This window comes from Triturus cristatus, chromosome 2_2 (genome assembly GCF_964204655.1).
Source record: "Triturus cristatus chromosome 2_2, aTriCri1.1, whole genome shotgun sequence".
In the NCBI taxonomy this organism is placed as follows: domain Eukaryota; kingdom Metazoa; phylum Chordata; class Amphibia; order Caudata; family Salamandridae; genus Triturus; species Triturus cristatus.
Window position 1 is genome coordinate 1,217,882,229 of NC_140582.1, and position 26,773 is coordinate 1,217,909,001.

General features: G+C 49.9%; 1 protein-coding gene across 1 annotated transcript in view; it reads right to left on the reverse strand.

Moving 5' to 3' along the window:
* LOC146863421 (histone H3-like centromeric protein A) overlaps positions 1-26,773 on the reverse strand; it is a 307,361-nt gene that overhangs the window by 192,342 nt on the left and 88,246 nt on the right. Inside the window, exon 2 of the mRNA XM_085642847.1 lies at positions 16,590-16,840. Within this exon, the coding sequence (XP_085498973.1) occupies positions 16,590-16,797 (208 nt within the window). The 5' untranslated portion in view covers positions 16,798-16,840. The remainder of the gene's footprint in view (positions 1-16,589; positions 16,841-26,773) is intronic.

Consider the following 26,773-nt stretch of genomic DNA (forward strand, 5'->3'; position numbering starts at 1 on the left):
TTGATAAACCTCAGAACAACCGGAGATTTAAATAAGGACGGTTGATCAGGTAGACATAGAAAAGCCGATAAGGCCGAAAGATAGCCCTTGACCGTGGCCACAGCACAGCCCTGCTGAGCCAAGGAAAGGGCAGACTGGAGCACCTCAGAAAGATGGGCTTTTAAAGGGTCAATGGATCTCTCTCCACACCATTTAACAAACTTAGACCACCTATACGAGTAAATGGACTTGGTGGAGTGTCGCCTGGCCGATAAAATAACATCCACCACATCAGGCGGGAGAGAGAAGGAATTCAGGTTGCCCCGTTCAATCTCCAGGCATGAAGGTGTAAGCTCTGGAGGTGGGGGTGTAAAACCTGCCCCTCCGACTGAGAGAGGAGGTCTGCCCTCAGAGCGGAGGGCACGAGGAGAGGTGGAGAAGATCTGTATACAACACCCTTCTTGGCCAATCCGGGGCGACCAATATAACTTGGGCCCGGTCTTGGCGAATCTTCCTCAGAACCCGAGGAATCAAGGGTATGGGAGGAAACGCGTAAAGGAGTTGTGAGCCCCAACTCAACTGAAACGCGTCCCCCAACGCCCCCTGCATCGGATACTGGAGACTGCAAAATGACGGGCAGTGCGCGTTCTCGCAAGTGGCGAACAGGTCCACCCAAGGGGTTCCCCACGTTCGAAAGACGGGACGAACCACCTCCGGATGGAGCCTCCACTCGTGGTCGGCAGAGAACTGCCGACTGAGACTGGCTGCACGTACGTTCAACACACCGGCCAGATGATTTGCCATCAGACAAATCTGATGGTCCTGAGCCCAGGACCATAGGCAGGGCCTCTCTGCAGAGACAAAGAGACCCCACTCCTCCCTGCTTGTTGACATACCACATCGCGGTAGTGTTGTCCGTCAGGACTTGAACAGACTGACCGCGAAGGGAAGGGAGGAAGGCCTTGAGTGCCAAACGAATCGCCCGCAATTCCAGAAGGTTGATGTGAAGCAACCTCTCCTCTGGAGACCAAAGACCCTTGATCTCCAGATCCCCCAGATGAGCACCCCACCCTAGGGTGGATGCATCAGTTATCACTGTGGCCACCGATGGAGGAAGATGGAAGGGCTTTCCTTGGGACAAATTGCCCTCCACGCTCCACCAAGATAGATCCGCTGCAGCTTCTCCGGAGATCCTGATCGACTCCCTGAGATCTCCATTGTGCTGATACCACTGCCTGCGGAGGCACCACTGGAGCGCCCTCATGTGCCAGCGTGCATGGTTGACCAACAGAATGCAGGAGGCGAACAGACCGAGCAGGCGAAGGACCTTCAGAACTGGAACAACCGCTCCATTGTGGAATAAAGGGACGATTTCCTGAATGTCGAGAATCCTTTGAGGAGAAGGGAATGCCCGACACACAGTAGTGTCCAGTACCGCCCCTATGAACAGGCTGCGTTGAGAGGGCACCAGGTGAGATTTGGGCACATTGATCGAGAAACCCAAGTCGAATAACAGCTGAGATGTTACCTGCAGATGATGTTGCACCATCTCTGGGGACTCTGCCTTCAGAAGCCAGTCGTCCAGGTAGGGGAAAACCGGAATCCCTGACCTCCTGAGATGAGCAGCCACCACTGCCATCACCTTTGTGAAGACTCTAGGTGCGGTAGTAAGACCAAACGGGAGGACCGCAAACTGGTAGTGTTGCGACCCAACCGTAAAACGGAGATACTTCCTGTGCGACTTCAGGATTGGGACATGAAAGTCGAGTGACACCATCCAGTCTCCTTGCTGCAACGCTTGAAGAACCTGCACAAGGGTCAGCATCTTGAATTTCTCCTGTTTCAGGTAAAACTTCGAGATTCTGAGGTCCAAAATCAGACGCAATCTGCCGTCCTTCTTGGGAATCAGAAAATACCGGGAGTAGCACCCCTGACCCATTTCCTGCTCCGGAACCACCTCTATTGCACCCTTCTGGAGCAAGGCTAGAACCTCTTTCTGCAGGAGAATCAGATGGTCTTCCTAGCAATAACCTTGGCAAGGAGGGTAAGGGGGAGGAAACTCCCGAAAGGGAAGGGCGTACCCAGTCTCTACGAGGTTCAAAACCCAAAGATCTGTTGTAACAGATTTCCAACCCCGTAGAAAGTAGGACACCCGACCCCCCACAGGACTTACATGATCCGGGATGGGGGATCTAGGGCTGCTTTCCTGAAGCCTCATTGGGAGCAGAGGAGGAGGACGAAGAAGAGGGGTTGCGACCAGAACCCCTCCGACCCCTTTGCTTCCCTCTATAGGACCTATAGAGGGGATTCTGTTGTTGTTGCTGCTGCTGCTGCTGTTGCTTGAGGCTGTCAGAAGGAGCGAAAGGATGATCTTCCGAAACCCCTAAACTTCCGAAAGGCTGAACCCCTAGAAGGTGCCTGCAGACCCAAGGATTTTGCCGTCAGTCTGCTGTCCTTAAATCGTTGAAGGGCAGAGTCTTCCTTCTCCCCAAACAGCTTCTGTCCGTCGAATGGCAGATCCACCAAAGTGGCCTGAACATCCGCAGAGAATCCAGAGGAACGGAGCCACACCTGTCTTCTCGTGGCTATAGAGGACCCAATAATTCTTGCCACCGAGTCCGCCGTATCCAGCCCTGACTGGATCACCTGTCTGGCAGCTGCCTGAGTGTCCGCAACTACCTCCAAGAAGGACGACTTATCACCCTCAGGCAATTTAGGGGCTAATGATTTTATAGAGTCCATCAAGGCATGAACATAACGCCCCAGCAGACATGTGGCATTAGATGACTTCATTGCCATACTTCCTGATGAGAAAGACTTTTTAGCCGCCTGATCAATTTTCTTGGACTCCCTATCTGCTGGAGACTGAGGGAAAGCACCCGAAGCATGTTTCGAACAAGAAGCCTGCACAACTAGGCTCTCCGGAGATGGGTGCATTGACAAAAAAAAAAAATCAGGATCCCCAGGTGCAACCCTGTACCTTCTTGCCACCTGTCTGGAAACCGCCAGAGAAGAAAGAGGTTTCCTCCATACCTCCAAAACCGGCTCCAAGATGGCCTCATTGAAAGGCAACAAAGGCTCCGAAGTATATGTCGGAGAGTGCAACACCTCCGTAAGCAAGTTAGACTTGTACTCCACAGAGGGCAGCTGCAAATCTAACAGATCTGCGGCCTTCTTAATTACCACATGGTAGGGTGCCAATTCCTGTAGTGGAGAAGATCTTGCAGAAGTATGCTCCCACTCTGGGGTCGTATCCAAACCACTTGCTTCTTCTATTCCCTCAAACTCATCCAAAGAAGTGTCAACTTCACCTTCTTCCACCTCTGCTCTATACCTTCCTTCCTCCAATACCCTCTGGGCCTCCCTTCTTGATCGAATCCGGGGAGCTGGCGTCGTCGACGTTGTACGCGGCGTCTGTGTAGCCAGAGGTACCAGAGTCGGCGGAGCCACAGGAGTCGGCGGCATCGGCAACGGCGTCGAAGAAGGCTCCGAACCAGGATGATCCATCCGAAGCCTCGACGGATCACCAATCAGCACCGGAAACTGCACCGAAGGCGCCATCGGCATAAAGGGCAAAAAGGGGGCCTGAGCATAATGCTGCGGCACCCCTAGCGTATATGCCATTGGACCCACGGGGCCAGTTGGTGCTCCGGATGGGAAGGCCGCCCTATTAAACATACCATACATGGCATTCAGAAATTGCGTTGAGTCGGTACCTGGAGCCGGGAATTGAGGATAAGGAACAGACCCTGTATCCCTTTGTGGAGTCTCCGGCGTCGGCTCAGCATAATGCTGCGGCACCCCTAGCGTATATGCCATTGGACCCACGGGGCCAGTTGGTGCTCCGGATGGGAAGGCCGCCCTATTAAACATACCATACATGGCATTCAGAAATTGCGTTGAGTCGGTACCTGGAGCCGGGAATTGAGGATAAGGAACAGACCCTGTATCCCTTTGTGGAGTCTCCGGCGTCGGCTCCGCAGTGTCTTCTACCGGAGACGCAGATTAATCAGGCACCAGAGCAGGCTCCTCCTGTTCCTGCTCATCCATAGAAACCTCCGACTCCACTCGAACCGGAGTCAACGCCTTTGACGGAGCCGGTGACTGCGCCGAAGAACGCGCTGGAGCCCGCTTCGGCGAAGGAGATCCTCTCGGAGACTTCAAAGGAGAAGGTGACAAGTCCTTGCTTCGACGCGGACGGGGTGAAGCCGACCTCTACTTCCTGCTCTTCGAGGACCGACGTCGAGAAGAATGCTTTCTCTTTTTAGGATGCTTCTTCGACGACCTCGAAGTCGGCGACTGCCGCCTCCACTTCTTCTTCCTCCCTCTCTTCTCCTCACCGATCTTCTTCATAAAGAGTTTAGTCTTCCTCTCCTTCAGCGCTTTAGGATTCATCCTTCTACAGCACGCACAATCTTCCTCATCGTGGTCCGAAGAAAGGCACCACAAGCAGTCTTGATGCGGATCAGTCATGGACATTAGACCTCCACATTCCCTACAGGGCTTAAAGCCCGACTTCCTCGTCGAAGACATACCAAATTTTCAACATTAACACAGCCAAACTACAAAGTAGCTAGAGAGCACTGGAAAAAGCCGTTCCGCGTCGACGCCGTGAAAAAAAGGGAACCGACGTCATCACGCCGACGTGGGCTTGTTATGGCTCCGGTGACGTCGTACGGAGTCGCCAGCGGAGCCGATACACTATGACGTCGCCCACGTCGACGTGGAGTGCTGGGAAAGAAAAGTTCAGTGGAATGCTGGCGCAGGGGATATTCACAAGGTGCGGAATCCACTGGCAGATGTATCCATCAGAAGCAAAAGGTACGGAAGGATGACATCTTCCTTACATGTCGTCGGGTCAAAGTTCTTGGACTTGCACCAGATGCAGAATCTCTTCCACTTGTAAGCATAGGACGTCCTAGTGGAAGGTCGCTTAGCCTCCTTCAGTATATCCATACAATCTGCTGGTAGATTCAAATGGCCATATTGCACTATCTCAGGAGCCATGCCGCCAAACTCAAAGACGAGAGGTTGGGGTGCACCAACAGCCCCCCGAACTTCGTGAGAAGGTCCGGCCTGCACGGCAGCCGTATGTGAGGAAGGAGAGACCGGTGAAGCAGGTCCGTGAACCACCACTGTCTGGGCCATTCCGGGGCAATCAAGATCATCCGTGCCCCGGACTGGGACAGCTTGATGAGCACCGCCGGAATCAGGGGAATGGGTGGAAAAGCGTACAGAAAGCTGTTCCACCATTCGATCCATAGTGCATTCCCCAGCGTCCCCCGCTGGTAGTACCTGGATGCGAAGTCTTGGCATTTGCTGTTTTCGGCGGTGGCGAACAGATCTATGTCTGGAGTCCCCCACCTTGCGAAGACGTCCCCTAGTACTTCGTCGTTTATGACCCATTCGTGGTTTTCCTGAATCAGTCTGCTCAGTGTGTCCGCCTGAACATTCTGCACACCTGGCAGATGCGTGGCCGTAATCGTCAGTCCTCGGGCCAGAAGCCAGTGCCAGATCGACTGCGCCTCCTGCGACAGGGTGCGTGATCTCGACCCCCCCCTGCTTGTTGAGGTAATACATCGTGGTTGTATTGTCCGTCTGTACCAACAGCGAGTTGGTCTGGAAGGACGGATGGAAGGCCTTCAATGCCAAGTAAACGGCTCTGAGTTCCAAGAAATTGATGTGGTACGTCGACTCCAACGGGGACCACTTTCCTTGTATCTGTAAGTCTCCGGAATGCACTCCCCAGCCTTGGAGAGACGCATCCGTCACGATCCTCTTCGTGGGAATGTCCTTGTGGAAGGGAACCCCCCTGAGGCGATTTTCTGCCGAACACCACCACTTCAGCGACTGAAGAGCATGCAGAGACAGCCGTATCTTGTGGTCCCAAGAACCTGTCCTCTGATCCCACTGATCCTCCAAGCACTCCTGCAGTAGTCTCATGTGCAGCCGTGCGTGAGGAGTGAGGAAGATACATGAGGCCATCGATCCCAGCAGCGAAGACACCTTCCTCACTGTCGTCGATGGGGCGGTCATAAGAGCCTGAGCCTTCCGAAGGAGTGATAACCGTCTCTCCTCCGAAGGAGACACGCTTGCTGACAGCGTATTGATGGAGGCCCCCCAAGTACTGTATGCACTGGACCGGAGTCGGGACAGACTTGGACATGTTGACGTGCAACCCCAGCTTGTTCAAGAGAACGCACGTCTTCTGGAAGTGCGCTTGTGCTTCCGAGAAGGAGGAGGCCTTGATCAACCAATCGTCCAGGTACGGGTAGACAAACACCTTGTTCCTCCGCAGGTGTGCAGCTACCACCGCCATGCACTTCGAGAAGGTCCTGGGCGCAGACTTTAGCCCGAATGGCAGTACTGTGTATTGATAATGATTGGCGCCGACTTGGAACCGCAGGAACTTCCTGTGCTTCCGAGCAATGGGCACATGGAAGTACGCATCCTGTAGGTCTATGGCACAGAGCCAGTCTCCCCGTTGCAGCTGAGGGTAAATCTGATGCAACGATAGCATGCGGAATTTCTCTCTGCGAATCCATTTGTTTGCTTGCCGCAAATCCAGAATGGGCCTGAACTCGTTCTTGTCCTTCTTGCGAACCAGGAAGAACCGAGAGTACAGACCTCTTCCCCTTTGAGACAGAGGTACGTCTTACACCGCCTTTTTCCTCAACAGGATATCTGCCTCCGCCTGGAGCTCTCGCAGTTGATACTGTGAGCTTACCGGCGGAATCACTGGAGGCGGGCTGATGAACCGAAGACTGTATCTATTGCAAACAATATTCAGCACCCACTTGTCTGGAGTAATTTTTCTCCACTCTGCCAGAAAAAATTGAACGCTTCCCCCCACTGGAGTGGGTAACGGTTGCAGGGGAAGTAATCGCTCAGGGCCGAGACCCAGCCGGGCCCTTGGTCGCTGTAGCGGACTGCTGGCCTCCTCTACCCTTCGGGCGCTTCTGGAAGGGTTTCCGGAACTGCTGCTGCTGCTGCTGTCCCGAGGCCTGCCCACGCCCTCTTCCTGCCGCCCCGAACCATCTCTGGAACGGGCGCTTTTTCCTCTCAGGCCTCTCAAACCCGACAGCCGTCAGGGTCTCTGCCTCCGTCTTCATGCGGGCCATTTCGTCGTCCGCATGCTTGCCGAACAGGGTCTCCCCCGAGAAAGGCAGGTTGGCCACTCTTTGCTGTGCCTCCGGTTTGAGTGAGGTAAGGCGAAGCCAAGCGTGACGCCGTTGGTTGATGCCATGACAATAGCCATGTGCCGCTAACAGGGACACATCGGCCGACGCGCTGATAATCTGATTCGACACCAGCATCCCCTCACGCAAAGTCTCCAGAAAGTCCTCTTTGTCGCGAGGCAGCAGCTCCGCGTAATGCTGGAGAGACTCCCACAGGGCACGGTCGTAGCGCCCCAACAGAGCCCCGGCACTTGCCGCCTTCATGGTGGTAGAAGCCGTCCCACAGACCTTTCTGCCCGCCGAATCTAGCCAACGGCTATCTTTATCAGGCGGCACTGTCGAGGAAGGAGTGGTCGCATGCTGCTTCCTTGCCGCCGTCACAATGACCGAGTCCGGTTTCGGGTCCATCCTCAGAAAGGACGGGTCCGATTCTGGCGCCCGATACTTCTTCAGGAGCCTAGAGGGGGCTGGTTTCGTTACCGCCGGAGTGAGGAACAACTCCGTAGCGGGCTCCACCAATCCCGGCACTAGTGGCAGTAGGGGGCGAGACAGGTGCTTCTGGTGCAGCGTCTCGAAAATCACGGACGTCGTAGGTGTTGGCACCGTCACCGTGATCCCTAGTTTGGCCGCACCCCTCAGCAACACCTCCTGGAAGGAGACTATATCGTCGACAGGCGATACTCCCGTCCTTGGTGAGTCCGACAGCGTCGGCGAGTAGTCCCCGAGACGATTGGGTGCAGGATCTGGTGCTGCGTCTCCTGCGGCGTCGCCCAGATGTCGACGATGCCCGTCCACGGCTCCGTGACCTTCCTCTCCGTCCGGAGCGGGAGCGCGATCTGCTTGGCTGCGGCCGCTTCTGAGTCCTCTTCGGCACGTCGGATACCGAGGCAACGACACCGACCGTGGCGGGGCCACAGGTGGGCCCGGCGGGGCGCGAGGCGGAATGTTATGCAGTGGAGGAGGAGGAGGAGGTGGTGGTGGTGGTGGTGGTGGTGGTGGTGGTGGCGGAGGCGGGGGTGAGGGCTCCCTTGGCAAAGGAGGAAATGGTGGCGACCTCGGCTTAGGAGGGGTATACACCACTGAGTACACCGAGCCCGGTGACTCCGTTCTCTCCCCTCGTGACCCCAAGGAACTTCCGGCGTCAGGACTCCTCCTGCGCTGCCTCGGTGTCGATGAACGCCTCTTCGATGGCGACCGCCTCTTCGACGGCGACCGCCTCTTCCACGGCGACCGCCTCCTGCCTCCTCGACGGCGAACGCCTCCTCGACGGTGAACGCCTGGGACCGGTCCTCGACGTCGGGGATCCCCTCGACGGCGACCGTCTCCTCTTCGCCGACGGCGAACGGCGACCTCGCCTCGACGGCGAGCGCCTACGCCGGAGCTGTTCGACGCCGATGACTCGACGGAGAAGTCGACGGCGTCGGCGAAGATGCTGATGTCGTCGACGTCGGGCTGCTCAGCTCCCTCGGTGAGCGTCGACGCCGTTTCTCCCCAGAGCCCTGGGGAGACGGTGAGCAGACTGCAGCCATCCCCCTCGACGCCGTAGTCGACGTCGACGGAGAATGGGGACGTTTGCTGGGCTTCCTACCCCTGGGGAGCCCCCCAGGGGCCTCAGCATGGGCAGAATCAGCCTGTCCTGACCCGCCTTGTGCCCTCAGCCCTCTGTCCTCCAGTCCAAGGAGCCTGATCTTCATCCTTTCCTTCAGGGTCCTGGCTGAGAAAGATTGGCAAATGTCACACTCTTCTGGGACATGGGACTGGGGAAGGCAGACGATGCACACCCTGTGTGGGTCCGACTTGGCCTTCTTTCTCTCGCACTCTGGGCACCTGTCAATCAAGCCAGGCATGTTGACCACACAGAGCACACACAAGAAGGAAGGCAACAAGGTACTAAATATATCACTTGAAAAGTGAACAAATCCAAATAAACCCTTGAAAAGGGAGAGCTCAATGCTCCAGGGTCCTGCTAGCAGGACCGGAAAAAAGAACTGAAAGTAAAAGGGACCTGCTGTGCATTCTGGGATACTGGAAAAGTTCTGGAAAGTTTTCTTAAAGGCACAGTATCCTGTTCTGAGCCACATAATGGCAGCCTATGGGGCTTGTCTGTCCATTCCTCCCTCTCTATCATTCCAGAGGTTTTTGCTGGTAGAGGCAGGTTTTTCTCTGTAGAAAAAGCTGAGCAGGCAGTGCTGTTTGTGGATGTTGGTGGAATTTTCTAGATGAAGTACTGGACAGTGTAGCCTGTGGATATAGGCTGCATTATTTGTCTTTGAAATTCTCTCTTAAGTGTAGATGCAGGTCTGCATGGCTTGACAACTTAAGAGATTATTTTTATTGCTCCGGGGTCCCCGCAAATGGGCGGGACTATTCACTAGATTATGACTATACACAGAGATCCCCTACTACAGAAGTTTCAAGTTATTTGCAATAGATTACTTTTAGATTACTTTTGGAATTCCAGGACTGGATCCTAGATTCAGTCCTGGGACAGTACTTCGAAACAAGTGATAAAAGTCGACTTAATTACTGTGGTGATTTTTAGATAATATTTAGCTATTTTAAAAGTTGACAGTTAGAAAATATTTAATAGAAAATAGTCAATGATTCCCTATGGCAGTAATTTCACGTTGCAGGTATAGTATGTTCTCGTTACTTTTGTAATCCAGTACTGGGTGCCTAGACTCAGTACTGGGACCTTTATCCAAAACAGGTAAGTAATTACGTTTTCAGAAGTTATAAGATTTTTAAAGAATATTTAAAGTTTTCAGAAATTGACAGAAGAAATTTCACAGAAAAACAGTCAATGATTTCCTATGGGAGAAAATTGGGTTACTGGTAAGTACAGTTGTAAGTATTTTTTAGAGTCAGTGCTGGGCACCAAGATCCAGCACTGGGAGCTAACCTAATAGCAGGTGAGTAATTTTGTTTTCGTTACTCGGCTGATTTTTGGTGAATAGTTTAAGATTTGAAAAGTCCACACTTAGAAGAAATTTCAGGAAAAGTCAGTCAATGTTACCCTATGGAGAAAATTGAGTTATCGGTTTAAAGGTAAGTACTCTACTGGCAGAGTTAAGGTTCTGGGCATAGACTCCGGGGTCTCCAAGGGTCAGGTAGGTACAGTTGGTTCACCCTCAGCGGCACAAGGGCGGCCGGGTGCAGAGAGAGTTAGGCCCAATGTTATCCTATGAGAGGTAGGGGGGCCTTGGTTGGTGGCTGCTGACTAGCAGGCCACGCGGCTGTGGGAGCTGGGCTCCTGGTCACTTACTCAGGGCAAGTAGGGAAGTAGATAGGTGTAGAGGTTGCACTGCCAGGGTCACTCGGGCGGCTGGGTGCAGGGTGCTTTTGAGCCTTCGGGCGCTCAATTGGTTTCAATAGGAAAGCTCCGGTTTAGAAAAAGACTGCAAGCTCGGGGACGAAGATTCTTCAGGTGCCACCACCACTTCGAGAGGTAAATTGGGTAGTTGGAGGATAGGTAGGTATCGCGGGATTGGGCACAGGGGACCGCGGGGCACCGGGTGCAGGGGAGCCTTTTGGTGTCAGGAAAGCTTACCCTCAGTTGATCGCGGTTGGGGGGGGGCGCACCTGGTTCTGAAGCTGCAGGCTTCTTCAGGTGCGTTGAGGGAAGTCCTTGGGTGCCGGACTCGGGGGTCACAGTCGCCGTGGGGTCGTCCTCGTGGTCTTTGTTCACTCCGGCACAGGCCAGGCTTGGCGGGTGCAGAGTGTGAAGGGTTCGCGGTTCCGGGCTGATGCCAGGGATTAGAAGTAGATTTTGAGTAGAGCCTCTACTCATGGGAGTCCCAGGGGCTTAGAGTCAAAAGGTAGCCAGGTCCTCCGGGGTTTGTGAGGTTGCTGGCCACAAGAGATGCCGGGTTGGAGCAGGAGCAGGTTCGAGGGTCGACCGGCCGGTAGGGCTGGGGTCAAAGCAGTTGGTGTCTTCCTCTTCTCAGCAGCTGCAGGGCAGGTCTTCTTTCTTCTAGCTCTTCTTCGGATTTCGGGATCTGGAATCTGGGGAAGGAAGGTTCAGGGTGCCCCTAAATACTAGATTTAGGGGCGTTACAGGTAGGTGAAGGGCAGGGACCAATGGTTCCCTGTCCTGGGGTGGGCACACCCCCTATCCTGCCTCTCTCCTGTGGGAGGGGGGGCAGTAGCCTAATCCTGATTGGGCAGGGCTTCCCATCTTCAAGATGGCGAGAGCCCGGAGATGTGCTTCACCTCACCTCCCCCACCTGAGTGGGAGGGTTGGCAGGCTGGCACATCCCCTGTCCTTATTTGGGGTTTCCGGCCAAGCTTCCCGCCAGAGTGGGGGGTTGCAGTGGCCTGGGGAAGCTCACAGAGGCGGCATGCCTTTGAAGCTTCCCCCTGCCCATCCTGGGGGAGGAGATTTAGCACCTCGCCCAGGATGTGCATTGTTGCAGGCCCAGGAGAGCAGGGGCTCTCCTACCCAGGGGTCCAGCAACATGTCTGCTGTGTGGCAGCCTAGGCAGCCTCAGAAAAGACGTGGATTGAAGGTTAGGTTTTAGGGGGCATCTCTTAAGATGCCCTCTGGGGTGCTTGGTACATTAAATCCCACACTGGCATCAGTGCGGGTTTAATGTGCTGAGAAGTTTGATACCAAACTTCTCAGTCTTCAGTGTTGCCATTATGGTGCTGTGGAGTTCGTGTTTGATGAGCTCTCAGCACCATGTGCTCTTAAATGGCAGCACTGCACGTACAGTGCCCAGGAATGGACCTGCGTACTGTAGGGGCACAGGGCTCCTGCTCCTGTGCCCACCTCACTGGCATAGGGCACCCAGCTAGAGGGGTGGCTGATGTAAGACATGGCAGTGTAGGTGGTGGGCATGGCACACAGGGATGTGTGCCATGTCGACTCTTTGTCTTGTACCCAGACACCCAGCCTGCATGGGCAGTGTGTGTGTGTAAGGGCACAGGGCCTCTAAGGGTGGCACAATGAGTGCTGCAGCCCTTAGAGGCCTTCCCTGGTCACAAGGCCCTGGGTACCTAGGGTACCATTTACCAGGGGCTGACATGTGGCCAGGGTTTGCCAATTTGTGTTTTGTGTTTTAGGGAAGGAACATAGGCCCTGGGCACCTGATTGGCAGGAGTCCAGGGCACACTCAGTCAAAGTACATTCAGCAAAAAGTGGGGGCATACCATGCAAGAAAGATGGCACTTTTTCACAGAGATCCTTCTCCCACCTCGCCGCCAAAACATGAAACACCCAACCACTGAGCCTACGACAGACCCAAGAGCTGCTGACCTTCAGGAGAACACTCAAGACCTGGCTTTTCGATCAGTAGCAGCCCCCCCCCAGCGCCTAGAGACCCTTTCGGGTATGTAGTGCACTTTACAAATGTTTTGATTGATTGATTGTAGCGCGCACAGATACTCCAAGACTGTCCCGGTGTGAGCCTTGAGAAGTGAAGACGGACCGGTTTAGTTAAAGAGAAACGTTTTGAGCGATTTTTTTTAAAAGGAGTATGGTCCTGGATTTTGCGAAGAGCAAATGGAAGAGAGTTCCAGGCAGTGGCAGCCCTAAAAGCAAGAAAGCTGCCACCCATTTTTTGGAGGCAAAAGCGAGGTATCTGGGTGAGTAGCTGATCGAAGCTGTCTAGCTGGAATATAAAACATAAAACGTTTCCTTAATTAAATTGGGCCGGAAGCGTGTAGGGCGCGGTGCGCCAAGACCAGGGCTTTAAACTGAACGCGTTCGGCAACAGGCTGCCAGTGAAGTATGTGCAGATGTGGTTTAATGCTGCTTCTAATTGGGATATTAAAAAGAATCCTGGCCTCAGCATTCTGGACTACCTGCAATCTGCTGAGAATGTAGCCCGGTAAGCCAATGTACAAAGCATTGGCATAGTCGATACGCGACAGTATCAGAGCCCGAGTGACCATTACCTTGGCAGTCCTGTAAAGAAGCGGGAGAAATTTCCTACGAGATTTAAGTATCCCAAAGCAGTTCCCAGCAAGCTTCTTGATCTGGATCGAAAAGGACAAGTTCTCTTCAAACCAGACTCACAGGTTCTTAGCGAGTTGTCCTGTAGAAGAAGGCAAGGGATAGTCGGGTGGCCAGAGTGTTTCTCTAAACTGGGGAAGGAAATTCCCATAAAGGAGGATTTCCAATTTGTCTTCATTGTACTTCAGCCGCGCTAAGTAAAGTGAATGAAAAACTGACAGTTTTTCGCCTCTAAGGTAGAGTACTCAGATTTGCCCCAAGTGAACAAAAACAGAGTATCAGCAGCGTATGCAATAATTTTGGCTCCAAGATCCTCTGCCAGCCAAACCAAGGGAGTGACGTAAATGTTAAATAGAAGGGGGCTCAAAGAAGACCCCTGCGGCACTCCAGTGGTCACCTACTGTGGTGGGGATGCGAACAGGGGGGGGGGGGGCGAGCGAAACCTGTTGCGTACGACCTTCCAGAAAAGATTTCAACCAGCACTAGGCAGTACCCGAAATACCTATGTCCACCAGACGAGCCAGTAGCAAAGAATGGGAACAGTATCAAATGGTGCCGAAAGGTCCAGCAAAATCAGGGTTGCCTTCTCGCTAGCAGCCAAGCAATCCCGAATTGCTTCAGAGACTTCAACTAAAGCAGACTCTGTACTATACGAGGCTCTGACCCCGGATTGGGCTGGATGAAGTAAGCCAGAGCTTTCGATGTATTCTGTAAGTTGCTTATTGACGACCTTCTCACATATTTTAGCCACACTAGGCAGAAGGGAGATTGGACGATAGCTCACAGGGTCCAGCAACGTTTTTTTAAAGAGTGGCAGAATCTTAGCCTGTTTCCATGCCACCGGACCAAGAGCCTCCTGGAGGGACAAATTAATGAGCCTATTGACTTCAGGGTTGACGGTCTCTGCTACTGAAGCCAGAAGCCTAGCTGCCAGGGGTCAGATGGAGAACCTGATTTCAAGGCCATGAGAATCCTAAGTGAGTCCGGCAAATCAATGGGTTTAAAAGCCACCAGGGAAGGAAATAAAACAGGTGGAGCCTCCTGAGGTGAGGATACAGCCATAGCCTGATTCCGAATAGTAAACGACGTCTGGATAGAGCGAATCTTGTTAATGAAGGAGTCTGAAAGTTTCTCGCCCCAGGCGTCCGAAGCAGGGAGCCTAAGAGACTCAACTCTTGGAGCCAGAAAGCTCTGGACGATGGAGAACATTTTCTTAGAGTTATTTCTGGCTGAATCAATGCGACCCGCATAGTAAAGGCTTTTAGCATGCGTTATGGTAGTGTAATGAATTTTCTGGGCTTTCCTAAGTGTCAGCTTCGCTACCGTGCAGTAATCTTTCCACCTGCAATGTTCCAATTGTTTGCATTGCTGCTTCAAAGCTTTAAGTTCAGATGAGAACCAAGGTTTTGAGGGGGACTCCCTGGCCCGCCTATGAAGGGAAGGAGGAGAGAGAAGATCTACCACCCACGTGATCCAACCAGAGAATCTAGCCAGCACTCCCACTAGGTCAGTGGAAAGAATTGGACTTGACTCTGCCAGAGCATGGCTGAAAGTCAGAGGGTCGATTTTGGTGGAGGCAGGGCCATGTCCAACCTGTCCCGGTGGATTATTGTCCTTTGAGGCCCAGGACAAATAAGACAGGAGATGGTCAAAACCAGGGCATCGGAAGAGGATGTTCGACCATAATGGAGAAGTTGGAGCAAATGGGGTCCTGAATGTGACCACCACAATGAGTCGGTAATCTATCCCACTGGGTAAGCTGAGCAAGGCTTAATGAATCCCAAAATTCCAGGGTAGCCCCTACATCAGTCTGGTCTAGATGAATATTAAGGTCCCCAAGAAGGAGATAGTGGTTGAACCGTAGAGCGCGGGGGACGATAACGTCCTCCAAGGCTTTGAGGAAAGCCCCTGCCGGCCCAGGGGGCCAGTAGACCAGGGTTCCACCCAGCGAGGATTGAGGAGACATGCTAATACTGAAGTCCCAACAGCAAGGCCTCGCCGCAATGAAAAGCCCAATTACACCCAATAGATAACTGCTGCACCACCACCTCTACCGCTTTTACAGTCAGCACAGGAGATCTTATATCCCTCTGGGATGGCCATCTCCACTATAGGGTTGGAAAATTCATTCAGCCAGGTCTCGGTAATGAAAGAGATCAACCGGTTTAACAGAGAGAAGGTCAAAGATGTCCTGATGAGGTTTCCCTAATGAGCCGGTATTAATCATTGCTGCACAAATGATGGGCCCCTTCTTACTATCATTAAACGCGGTACTGAGCCAGGGAAAGCCATCCAAGCCTGACCCAAGGCAGTAATCGCATTTCTGGCAGACCGTGGAAGATTGAAATAAAACCTCCCACCTGTATGAAGGAAAGCAAGAGCATGGGCGAAGCATAACCAGTTTGTTGCAACTGTATGTCCGAGGATACTCAAGGTGGAGCAGGATCGGGCAGCGTGGCTGGCGCTGGCCGCATCCGGGTGCAGACGGGCTTGCCTAAGGCACGCCAGCCATGTGCCCACTGCGCAACTGCACAGCGCACATACTTATGGGGAATCTCCTCCGACAACTAGAATCTCAGTGCTTTACACCTATTAATCTCATGTTTATCAGTTCAGATGGCTCACACATCCACAAGAGATGAATGAGGAGCCCACTAAGCCCTCTTAGATGAACAATGACTTCTTCATGGGGCATGTGACAATGTTCCCTTTCTTAGAGCAGGCTAAGGTGCCTCCGTGTAGTCTCTTGATACGGTCAACCCAACCAAATATGTAAGTAGCATATTTTATGCAATATTTTAAATATTGAACCCATTGTCTTGCTTGAGACTCCTTGAACTCAGTGTTTTTGCGCACTGGTGAAGCAACTGCAGGCTTGTGAATATATAGTACACATAATCGGAGGGACATGGGCTTTTAAGATCTATGTCCGGCATTCATGCCCTAAACTATACAAGTCAAACAAAGAGGTATGCAGTTCCTAAGGAAGGGGATGGGTGGGTCGGAGGGGGGGGGGGGGGGGGGGGCAGGTGGCCAGAAGACCAGGCTAGAGAAGGATCATGAAGGAGGGGTGGGGGGGAGGAGTGCTCCAATAAGCAATAAGGAGCAAGAGCCCACACATACCCAGAGATGACACCGAGGTGTCATGCTTCATCACAGGGCAGCTCCTTGTTGGGCCGACCCTGCAATGCCCAACATCCCCGCAGAGGGCTCTTTGCCAGAGGTCTTCTGTGTTGTACCCCGGGAGGCCCTATGTGATGAGGTGGTGGGGCAGACGAGTGGTGAGTAGTGTGGATGTAGTGAGTGTGTTAAAAATAGCGGAGTGTCCTTAGACCCACCCATCCCCTTCCTTATGAACTGCATACCTCTTTGTTGGACTTGTGAATATATAGGTCACAATTGTACTTCATATGAATATCACAACTCAGCCTTCAATCTACCATCTCACTGACATCCATTGCCTCCTAAATTCTTACCTGCTTGAGATGGACGTCTTCGCGGGGGAGTCTGAACCTGGCGCTGTGGGGAAGGCTGAGCCCGGCGCTGTGGGGAAGGCGGAGCCCGGCGCTGTGGGGAAGGCCCGGGCTGTGGTGAAGGAGGTCGTCTGGGGTCTACCACCTTCTTTGGCGTCTTAGCCTTGCGCTTCGAGCCAGATGTGCTAGGAGGAGTTGCAGTGTGCCGCATAGCTTTTCAGGGTTTGCAGGCCTTCCCAGCGAGCAGCAAGCACCTGAAGAGGAAAAACAGACTATCATCAGGATCAGAGCCATGACCCCCTTTTCAATCACCTACAAGGTGTCAGAAAACGTTCGATCTTGCCGAGATTTCGAGAGGCCATATTTTTGTCAATGATCTAACCCTACGTTTGGAACACACAAACCTGTGTAGTGTATCCCCCAAATTACTGAAAATGGAAATAAAAGAAGACCGAAGTCTAGGCAGGTCACTGGAACCAGTCAGTGTTTTATGGGAAACAGTTTAACTTTTGTGGCCCAAAGAGAGAGCACATAACTACCCAAAATGGAAATAAACAGGAAAGGGGAATCCATACTCAGAAAAAAACAACTGGCAGTCACTAGTCCACATCTTCACTTAGCCCAGCGATAGTTTGTACCATAGGTGGCTCCTGGTGGGATAGTTTTTATCATTGGCTGCTGATTGAGTCTGCACAGATAAATCAATCAGAGCGGATGGGAAACCTGCAGAGTTAATGGCATAACAGCAGAAGCCATATCACACAAAGGGGCACACTGCTTCACACCACAGCTTTCAGTTCGTTCACATGCATTATGGTAATTTGGTGTACGGTAACACTCCAGTACTGCATATCCCTAGACAAGTGTTTTAGGATTGTTGTCCTTCAGTAGAGAGTAATAAGTTATTAAAAGGTGCTTGAAATGCTGCTCTCCGTCTTCTCAAGTCTCTGTCCCACTCACTGTAATCAACAAGAACTAGCCAGCTCATAAGCTCAAGAGAGCCCTATCGAAAGGAAGAAGGGAGTGCACTGCCTCACACCCCAGGACTCAGTTCGCTCAGATGCATTATTGTAAATTCAGTGCATGGTAACACTTCAGTAAAAGTCTTTAGTTTTTACCATTGGTGGGACAGCCAAGCAGTGTGCTCCTTACCAGTTTTGTGATTGGCTCCATGTTGAGATGTTGGACTTGCAAGCTCTGGGATAAATCTGTGCTCTGGGAGTGGTATAGACACTTGAAAATACTGTGAACAGCATCGCTGGCACCCCCAGTTTTCACACAGCCCCGGCAGCTGGGGAAGAGGTTCCCCAGCTCCTGAGGCGGTCTGTCTTGTTTCTGTGCAAGGATGATCAGCGCGCACGTCGGGCTGACTTCATTGCACAGAAACCAAAACTGAAATGAGCCGGTAGGGCTATCTCAGCCCCACCGAGCACGTAGAAAGTCAGTATATGTATCATTGGAAAGGGGAGAATGGTACCCAGGAGGGCGATCCCCAAGCAGGTATCCACCCACTAGACTACCAGGGAGGGGGCACGGCTCTTTGGGCAAGGGTCTTTGCACCCCAATTTTCTTTTGGGAGCAGTTCAGAAGCCCCCAATCTGCCCCCCCCGGGTGGGGGCAGAGAGCCCACTAGATCCAGGAATATTTTTAATCATATTGCAATAGGGGTTGGGGCTGCCAATGCCCCCACCTCCCCCCCCCCCCCTCAGCAAAATACCAGTCTTTCTGCCCTCCCTGGGGAGAAGATAAGGGCAGTAGGCCCTAATCTGCCCCCCAGGGGGGGAGGGGGGTGTGGCAGAAAGTCCACTAGATCCAGGGATTTTTGTTTGTATTGCTACAGGGGAGGGTCTGTCCAAGATGGGCATGTTAATGCCCCTAGCAAAATTCCACTCCTTCTGCCCCCTTGGGGAGGAGGCATATGGGGGCAGTAGCCCCCAATCTGACTCCCGGGCAGGCAGAAAGCCCAAAGGAAGCCAGGGTTTTTGTTTTAAGTTTGATTTAGGGGTGGGGGCTGCCCAAGATGGGCATGCCAATGCCCCCCTTAAGCAAAACTCCAGTCTTTCTGCCCTCCCTGGGGGGCAGATGAGGCAGTATCCCCTAATCTGCCCGGGGCAGGAAGTCTACTAGAAGCCAGGAATGTTTTTAAATTTGATTTAGGGGTTGGGGGCTGCCCAAGATGGGCATGCCAATGCCTCAACACCCCTCAAAATTTGCCTGTCTTTCTGCCCCCCCAGGGAGCAAATGGGGGCAGTAGCCCCTGATCTGCCCCCCTCCCCCCCCCCCCCGGGGCGGCAGAGAGCCCACTAGGCGCCAGCGATTACGCTGGCTTTTTAAAAAAAAATGTTTACGTAGGGGTTGCCTAGAATGGGCAAAAAAGTCTCTCTGCCCCCGTTGGATGCTGTCGGGGCATATCAGGGCAACAACCCCCACCCCCCCCCAACCCCTCCCCCGGACTGTAAAAAGCCCACTAGGCACTGACTTTTTTTTCGCTATGTGCCTACCAGTGGATTTTGGGCCCTAGTGCAGCCAGCACCTAGGGAAACCTCGCAAACCTGCACATTTTTGAAAACTAGACACCAAGGGAAATACAGGATGGGGTGACTGAGGGGCCTCTCACCATGTTCTGTTACCCAGAATCCCTTGCAAACCTCAAGCTTAGTTAGAAAAACATTCTCATATTTCTGTGATGGAAAGTTCTGGAATCTGCATGGATCCACAAAATTCCACCCACCCTGCAGTTCCAAAAGTCTTCCGATAACAATGGTACCTCACTCGTGTGGGTGGACCAAGTACCCGCGACAGGCAAAGCCCCAAAATATACTGTGGAGACATCAACATTACCCATCAAAAAAGGACTTGGTTTTGCAAGGGGGGGGTCACCGAGGTTTGTGGCCCCAGGATCGGCGGCCATCTAGGTAAACCTATCAAACCCACACATTTCTGAAAACTATACACCCGGGAGAGTCCAGTGAGGTATGGCTTGCGTGGATCCCCCAAAGTTTTCCTACCCAGAATCCCCTGCAAACCTCAGGCTGACACAAATTTCCTACTACCCAACGTCCCCCCAGGTCTCCTGATAAAAATGGTACCTCACTCGTTTGGGTGAGGTACCAAAGATGAAGAGGGGAAGGAAGGAAGATATGAGTTGGAGGGGGTGGCAGGCAGGGTGGAGAAACAAGGAAAGGACCTCGGAGGAGCAGACAAGGATGGCTACAGATCTGCCATGCAGTTCAGTGTGTCGAGTGGATGTGAAAAAATATAGCCAGTAAGCAGTAGGTGAGATATGGAAGCTCCACTGGCATAGCTAAGATGCAATAGAGAGTCAGGCTAATGATTGAAAGTAGCTGGTCAAAGTAAACCATTGATTGAAAGACCTAAAAATACACCTCATTAGAGATCAATGAATCTCTCTCCAATCGCATGTTGACAGCATCTTTGGCTTTGATACTTCACTGCTTTTCAGCTATGTTTGGGCTAATCAAATACAACATGCATACATCACCCAGAAAAAGAACTCAAATGTTGGAAAAGCTCAAAGTAAATAGCAAACAGCAATGCTACAGCCCATGGGCTATACTAATGGTCTTCTAATAAATGTCATACACAGGTTGTCATTTTGTACATTATTTTACTACCACAGTCAAATAATTTATATTTATTATAATTGGAATCAGATGCCTTTTGTATGCGATGACTGTTGTAAAAACCCAATAAAATCGGTCTAAAAAATATATATATTTTACTACCACAGTAGAAATTGTAGGGATTTATAAAGTGCTTGTTCATCGACTTAGCCACTAAGAAATTGGAAGTAGAGAAATGAAAACAAAAACACGTAGTAAAGAGTCTAGGAAAAAAGCAAAGTGTTTGAGACTTTCCTTTGAGGCAGGAACCCACACTTTTTAGGTGCAAAAGGTAAGATCTTTTAAAGTCCACATCAGGTTCTGTAAAGAACTACATGAACCACTATGCACAGTGGCTTAAGCTGGTAAGCAAGATTGGCTTAACATCGGGCATTTGTGATTTGGACAGGTTGAGAATTCTGATTTTCAGATCGAGTCTCTAGATAGCGCATGCGCTGACTGTTGTGAAATGTATTTTGGCTTAGGAGGACTTGAAAAATCATAATTTTTTTACCAGGCTTGCAGGTCTAGTGACTTGAATAATCTACTCGACCTAGCTATAATGCGCTAGACCCATAAACTGTGTCATCCTAGGTAAACATTTTATTTTACAATCGTCTTTTCCTTCATTATCACGAGAGCACCTTCAAATACTCGAGCTCAGCAGGTCTGCTGTACAAAAAATTACACCATTTTCATTTTATAGACTAAACGTTTGCTCCATGTAGAATGAGAGCCTAGTACACAGAGTACCTATGACCCCTAAATTACCTCTTAGTTCACCAACAGCATTGCCATCAGGGCGGGGCAGGAATGTTTGTCAGTTAATTTCTAAAAACCCTCACTTTCAATCAATATATTTACTTAAACATGCTGTGGTAGTGCACGGTCATTTACAGACAACACATTTTCCATTGCAATGGCCATAAACTTTCCCAATGACTTGCAGTTTTACTGGTAAAACGTTATAGTGTACAGACGATAGTGTGTGGAAATCGGGCTTCAGCAAATATGTATCATAAAGCGTTCTGATATCTTTTAATCTTATTAAAATCATTGTTTCCATCATTGTGTTGAGTTACCAAAAACTGGTCTCCTATCTTTAAAAAAATATTTGTACAGTTCATTTACAAACTATTTAAATGTTGTATGCTAGAAAAAAAACCTGACATTCCATAGCCTTTCATTTCACACTCACTTTTCAAACAGTTCACTTTACAAAACCCTCTAACTTTGCAGTCCGAGAAAAGAGAGGTAAACACCAATCTCCAGCAGCAGTTTGTGAGAAGACAAACCTACATTGGACCTCTGTCTTTGCATGCACAACAAATGTGACAAGATGAAGGCATGGATTTAAATGCACCTTTACTGATCATTCGCTTTCTGCAGGAACAGTACACCTGTTCTTTGCCAGAAGGGACGAGAAGGCCCTAAAAATAGCTTGCCCGGATAAAATCTAACTTACTATACAATAGCAAGTGGGCGAGTAGATTTTTCAAACCTGCTTAGCAACAACACAGAGAAGCTTGGAGCCCACCAATGGATTAACTTTCATTGCCACTCATTTGCCGCTTCCTATTGGTACCCTAGCTTATCAATCTTGTGTTTTTCCCTCCCATAGAACATTGCCTCTTTACCATTGCTGTGACAGGCATCGCTGCTTCCATTGCTTGCCTTTCAAGCAATATTTTCTTCTTTTTGTGAAGCACTTCATGAGTGTGTGAGTTTTTGATCAGTCTCCTTGTTGAATGATTTTAGCTCTCTTTCCCCTTGTTGCTCGGTTGTCCCTGTACCTCTTCCCATTGCCTTCCCCCACCTGCGCAGTCTGTATTTCTCATCTGTCCCTCCTGCCACCCCGTGTTGCACTCATGCCCACCCCAGCTCTAATCCCCAGTAATGATTTCAAGTTCATCCCACACTTGTTGCTTCTGTGTTTTCGTTTTGCTTTCTCACCAAATTGCCTCCGTCCAGTCACCCGTTACTTCATTGGTTTTCATGTTGATTTCATGATGCCACCTATAAAGTAACTGGCAAAGTTTAAGTAACATCCCTTCCTGCAGTGTCCTGGAAGCTCGTTTTACTTTAGTGCATAGCCCAAAGTTAATATCTAACTTTATTTATGTCACTGCCTCTTCTCTACCGATATCGCAGCCACTTTCACAAAGGCCTGTAGGGAAAGTGTAGCGCAGTCGGTCTGCTCTCCTTGGTTTTTTTTTGCAAATCTATTTTTATTAAGTTTAGGTTGTAGTACAGGAGCATATCGTACGGCATCACATTTCACATACATTGGGTCAGAAACTTATACAGGCTAGTCGGTCTGCTCTCCTTGTTGATGTCTCTTTGCCTCTCACCGGAACCGTGAGAGTGGTCTGGTTAATGTGCTTTTGTAGGGACCGGACATAGTCTCAGTGACTGAAGTGGCGTGTCTCCTCTCGGTTCTCGGCCTCGTATGCTGGGCAAACACTGCGTTAGTAGAATGCAACCTAGCCGAGAAATAAACAAAAATTCTGGACATAAGATATGTGACCTGTAATGTGTAGGACTATATGGGTGAGTAAAAGTGCTTTAAGCAAAACCGGTTTCCCAACCAGTGCAAAGAACGGAGATGAGATCTTACTTCTAAAAGGAAGTTTGAGGTGCAAACGAGCTGCTGCCTTCTGTACCACTTGTAGCCTATTGACTAAATAATCGATAAGACCTAGGTATAATGCGTTTGCGTAATCCAGCTTTGCCGTGATGAGAGCTTGAATAGCAATTTTCCGGGCAGGAAGGGACAGGAAAAGAAGAAACTTTTTCAATGTGTAAAGCAAACCAAAACAGGTCTGTTATATACCATATATGTATCATAACATAGGCCAAAGTAATCTCATTACCGCCACCTATATTCTCTCCCTACATTACACTGGTCACGGTTTACAGGGACTGACCTTTTACCTAGATGCTACACTGCAGTCAGAACGCGGATTTTCCCTAGTTCAAAATCTCATACATTATGCATGAGGATTCTTGGAAGCATAGCAGGACTACCATCTCCTGTATAAAATCTATGTACAAAGTTCATGCCCAACTTCATCCTTAGACCGACACAGTAATACAGGAAAGTAGGACCCCTGGGGAACTAACAGGGGGTCCTTGTTGTACGCGCATATAGGACCCCTGGGGAGACCTATGGGTATATATACATCACATCTTGATAAGATAAGACAGAGGAGACCAAGACTTCCTGGCTGACACACTGACCAGACACGCTGAGGTTCCTGCATGCAGACACTCCAGCTCGCAGCGGGGTGTCCAAGTTGAGACTAGGACGGGGTCCGACAGTCTCTCACGTCATGTAGTGGGGTTGACTAAATCCTAGAGGGATTCTTGGCTTAACACCTACATACATGCTAGGTACACTTAGGTACATCTAGATAGGGAGGCATCGTAGGAGTATGCATCTTTTATCATGTCTTTTATATATTCATATGTATTCATGTCTGTAGTATGATGGTAGAGCTATACCATCCATTTCCCTTTATCGTACTGCTAATCATTTATATCTTATACTGCATAACAGTTATTGTAGCTCATCTATTCTACACCAGAATAACAACTGTTCAATACATTCTTATTGAAATTGCCCAGCTTGTTTATTCTGTGTAGTCTTCTGAGACAGACTAAGTAAGCACGAGAGGCTGAGCGCAAAGTAGTATATTGTTTCCGCGGTCCTGAGGGATCAGGGTTGTCATGTTTAAAGGTTGCCAGGAACTATTCTCTCCTTGGTAAGAAGAGATTCTAGTGGCACTGTGAGCTAGTTGGTACAAGAAGGCCAACATACCCGGTGGGAGTGATAGGAGTTCGTCTGACACCAATCCTACAGTGTATGTTGTCTAAACACGCAGATCCTGTATATTTTTTATAGGAACTACACAACGGGTCCCGACCACGGTTCTGATTTATCAAACTTGGCACTAAAGTTTATAACCACATCAGATTGTAGGTCTTAAGGGGAGCGTCATCAGGCCAAAAAGCCTGCCAACCTGAAGGTGAATTGCGGCCGAAGAAGAGAACTTTGGTCTTATCTACATTGCACTTCAGTTGGTTAAGGCGCATTCAGCAGAAGACAGCAGCTAGGCAAGGTTTGATGGAGACTGGTGCAATATTGAAGAAGAAGAAAATCTGCGTGTCGTCCGCATAGGAGATTATTTTGGAACCAAAGGATTCCGCCAGGTATATCAGCAGAGTGAGGTAGATGTTAAAATGTTAAACAATGTGGGGCTAAGAGTCAAGCCCTGAGGAGCTCTACTGTTAAGTCTTTGGTGCCAGAAGAGAAAAGGGGGGTGGGGCTCAGACTCCCGGTCCCCTATTCCCCAAAAAAGAATCCAACCATGACAACCATCCAACACAGCATCTTTCACAGAAGAAATCATTTGCAAATGACTGACGTCATCAGGCTGTGCGTGGTCTCAACTTGCCTTATATCAGCCCAGGCCCAAGCGCTTTCTCCCATACTCAGACAGGTATATTTGAAATAAAATCCAAACCCTCTCTTGCACACCTTTTTGGCACCCCCATCCACAAGATGGATCCTTTTTAAAAGTAATATCTTCAATACCAGTGTGGTACCTGTAGCGTCTTCCCCAGCCTGGGTACCCGCAAATGACAACGCCATACATGGAGCTTCGTATTACATGTCTTCATTCTTCAGCGTGTAACTGCGAACTCAGCATTCTAAATCAGCTTTCATTGCATTCCGCTCTGACCCCTACATCATAACTCCACGGAGTCCATCAGGAGTCAAAAAGGGTTTTGTCAGTTCTAAGGCACAAGACAATACATCTCCCCCTCTGTTAAATGAAAAATTTCAAAACATATATGCAATTAAATCTCTTCAGTCAATCTGTTCGGTGCTTTAATTGTTCGACCCAATCTTGCAACTGGGAACTGTCACCATCACTGTCCAAGACCTGCGTTGATGATGGAAAGGCAATACTAGTCACTGGTGCATCAGATCCAGTATCATCATCAACATGTAGATCTGATGAATGATGGGCAAAATGACAAAAAATGAGTAAAGTTTCTGGTAATAAGACTTCCCAGGGTGCTGGGCAGTCACTATGTGTCCCTTTCTAGAACCCACTTGAAAAGGTTCTTCATCAAATGGAGCATCAGATTTTCTTTTCCACATCTAGCGTGCGAGCGCTCGATCTCCTCTCCTAAAGACTATGGTCTTTGCATGTGGTCTTTTGTCAGCATACTCTTTCATCTTTTGTTTCAGAACCAAGTCCTTGTTAAGAGTTGCATTCTTGTTTTTCTCTATAGGGTTGATCCACTGAGGTATCTTGGGGGTCATTGCTCTCCCGAACATTAATGCTGCAGGACTTTCACCTGTGGTTGAGTGAGGGGTTTAACAATAAGCTCTCAAGGTAGAATTTAACAGTCTGTAAAATGAGCTTTTCAAGAATAGCACGCTGCACTGCTTTTATTACCGTACTCCTAAAACGCTTAAGTAGTCCGTTGGCCTATAGCCACAGAGGTGTACTCTTCTGATGTTTTATACTCAGATGCTCTAAGAAATCTTTGAACTCACGACTAATAAATAGCGTGCCTTTGTCAGATTTCAACATGGCTGGAAAACCCCGTGTCACAAAGATGCCATCCAGTCTCTCAATTACTTGGTCTTGGGTGGTAGACAAAAGATCCTCAATTAAGGGAAATCTTGAGTATTCCTCCAGTCACAAGCATGTGATGTCCATTGTCAAGTGGACCGAAAAAGACAACTACCATCTCCCAGCCGTTCTTCGGATGTTCAACCATGTTTAAAGGGTGATTTATAAAGTTTGAAGCACACACCACTCAAATCAGTTTTAACTGTTTTGGATTCTAGAATTTCTTGATCACGAGATTTGGTTCGAGTTAAGGACCACTCTGCAATAAGGGCATTACAACCTTTTGTTGATCAGATCAAATGAAACTCAAAGGTTTGGGATATATTTCAGCACCACATTTTATTTCACAACCCACCAAATGTTGGAGACCGCACAGGGTATTCAAATAATGACAGCATGCTTTATACTTCTTAATTGTATTGTGCATCTTATTCTGGTATAACAACATTGGCATTTGTATTGCTTTTAGCTCTGACAAAGTCATAGGAGTAATCCTTCCAAGCGACTTGTTGGCTAAGGCTAAAAGTAGTGGATGGAATAAAAGTAACATACAAGAAGATACGGAACTCTATTGTGTTATTATATTCTCTGAGTGTACTACACTGTAACTGATTTGAGTGAAGTGTGCTTCAAACTTTGTAAATGGTCTTGTTCAATCCCTTATTGATAATGGGGAAGTAGGGTGTATCTTCCCATTCAGAATGCAACACTAATAATAATTTTTGATTGCTAGATACTGATCTGTGATTTCTATACGGGCGCCTGAAACCTTATGCATCCAATTCAAAAACCATGTTTAAAGGGTGTTCAGCCGCTTTAGCAGAAAGCAAGTTGCACAGATGACATGCCGCTAGTTCCTTCTCAACCCGCTCATCGAGATACGGAAACCAAATTCTGTCTGAGAGCTTGTTTT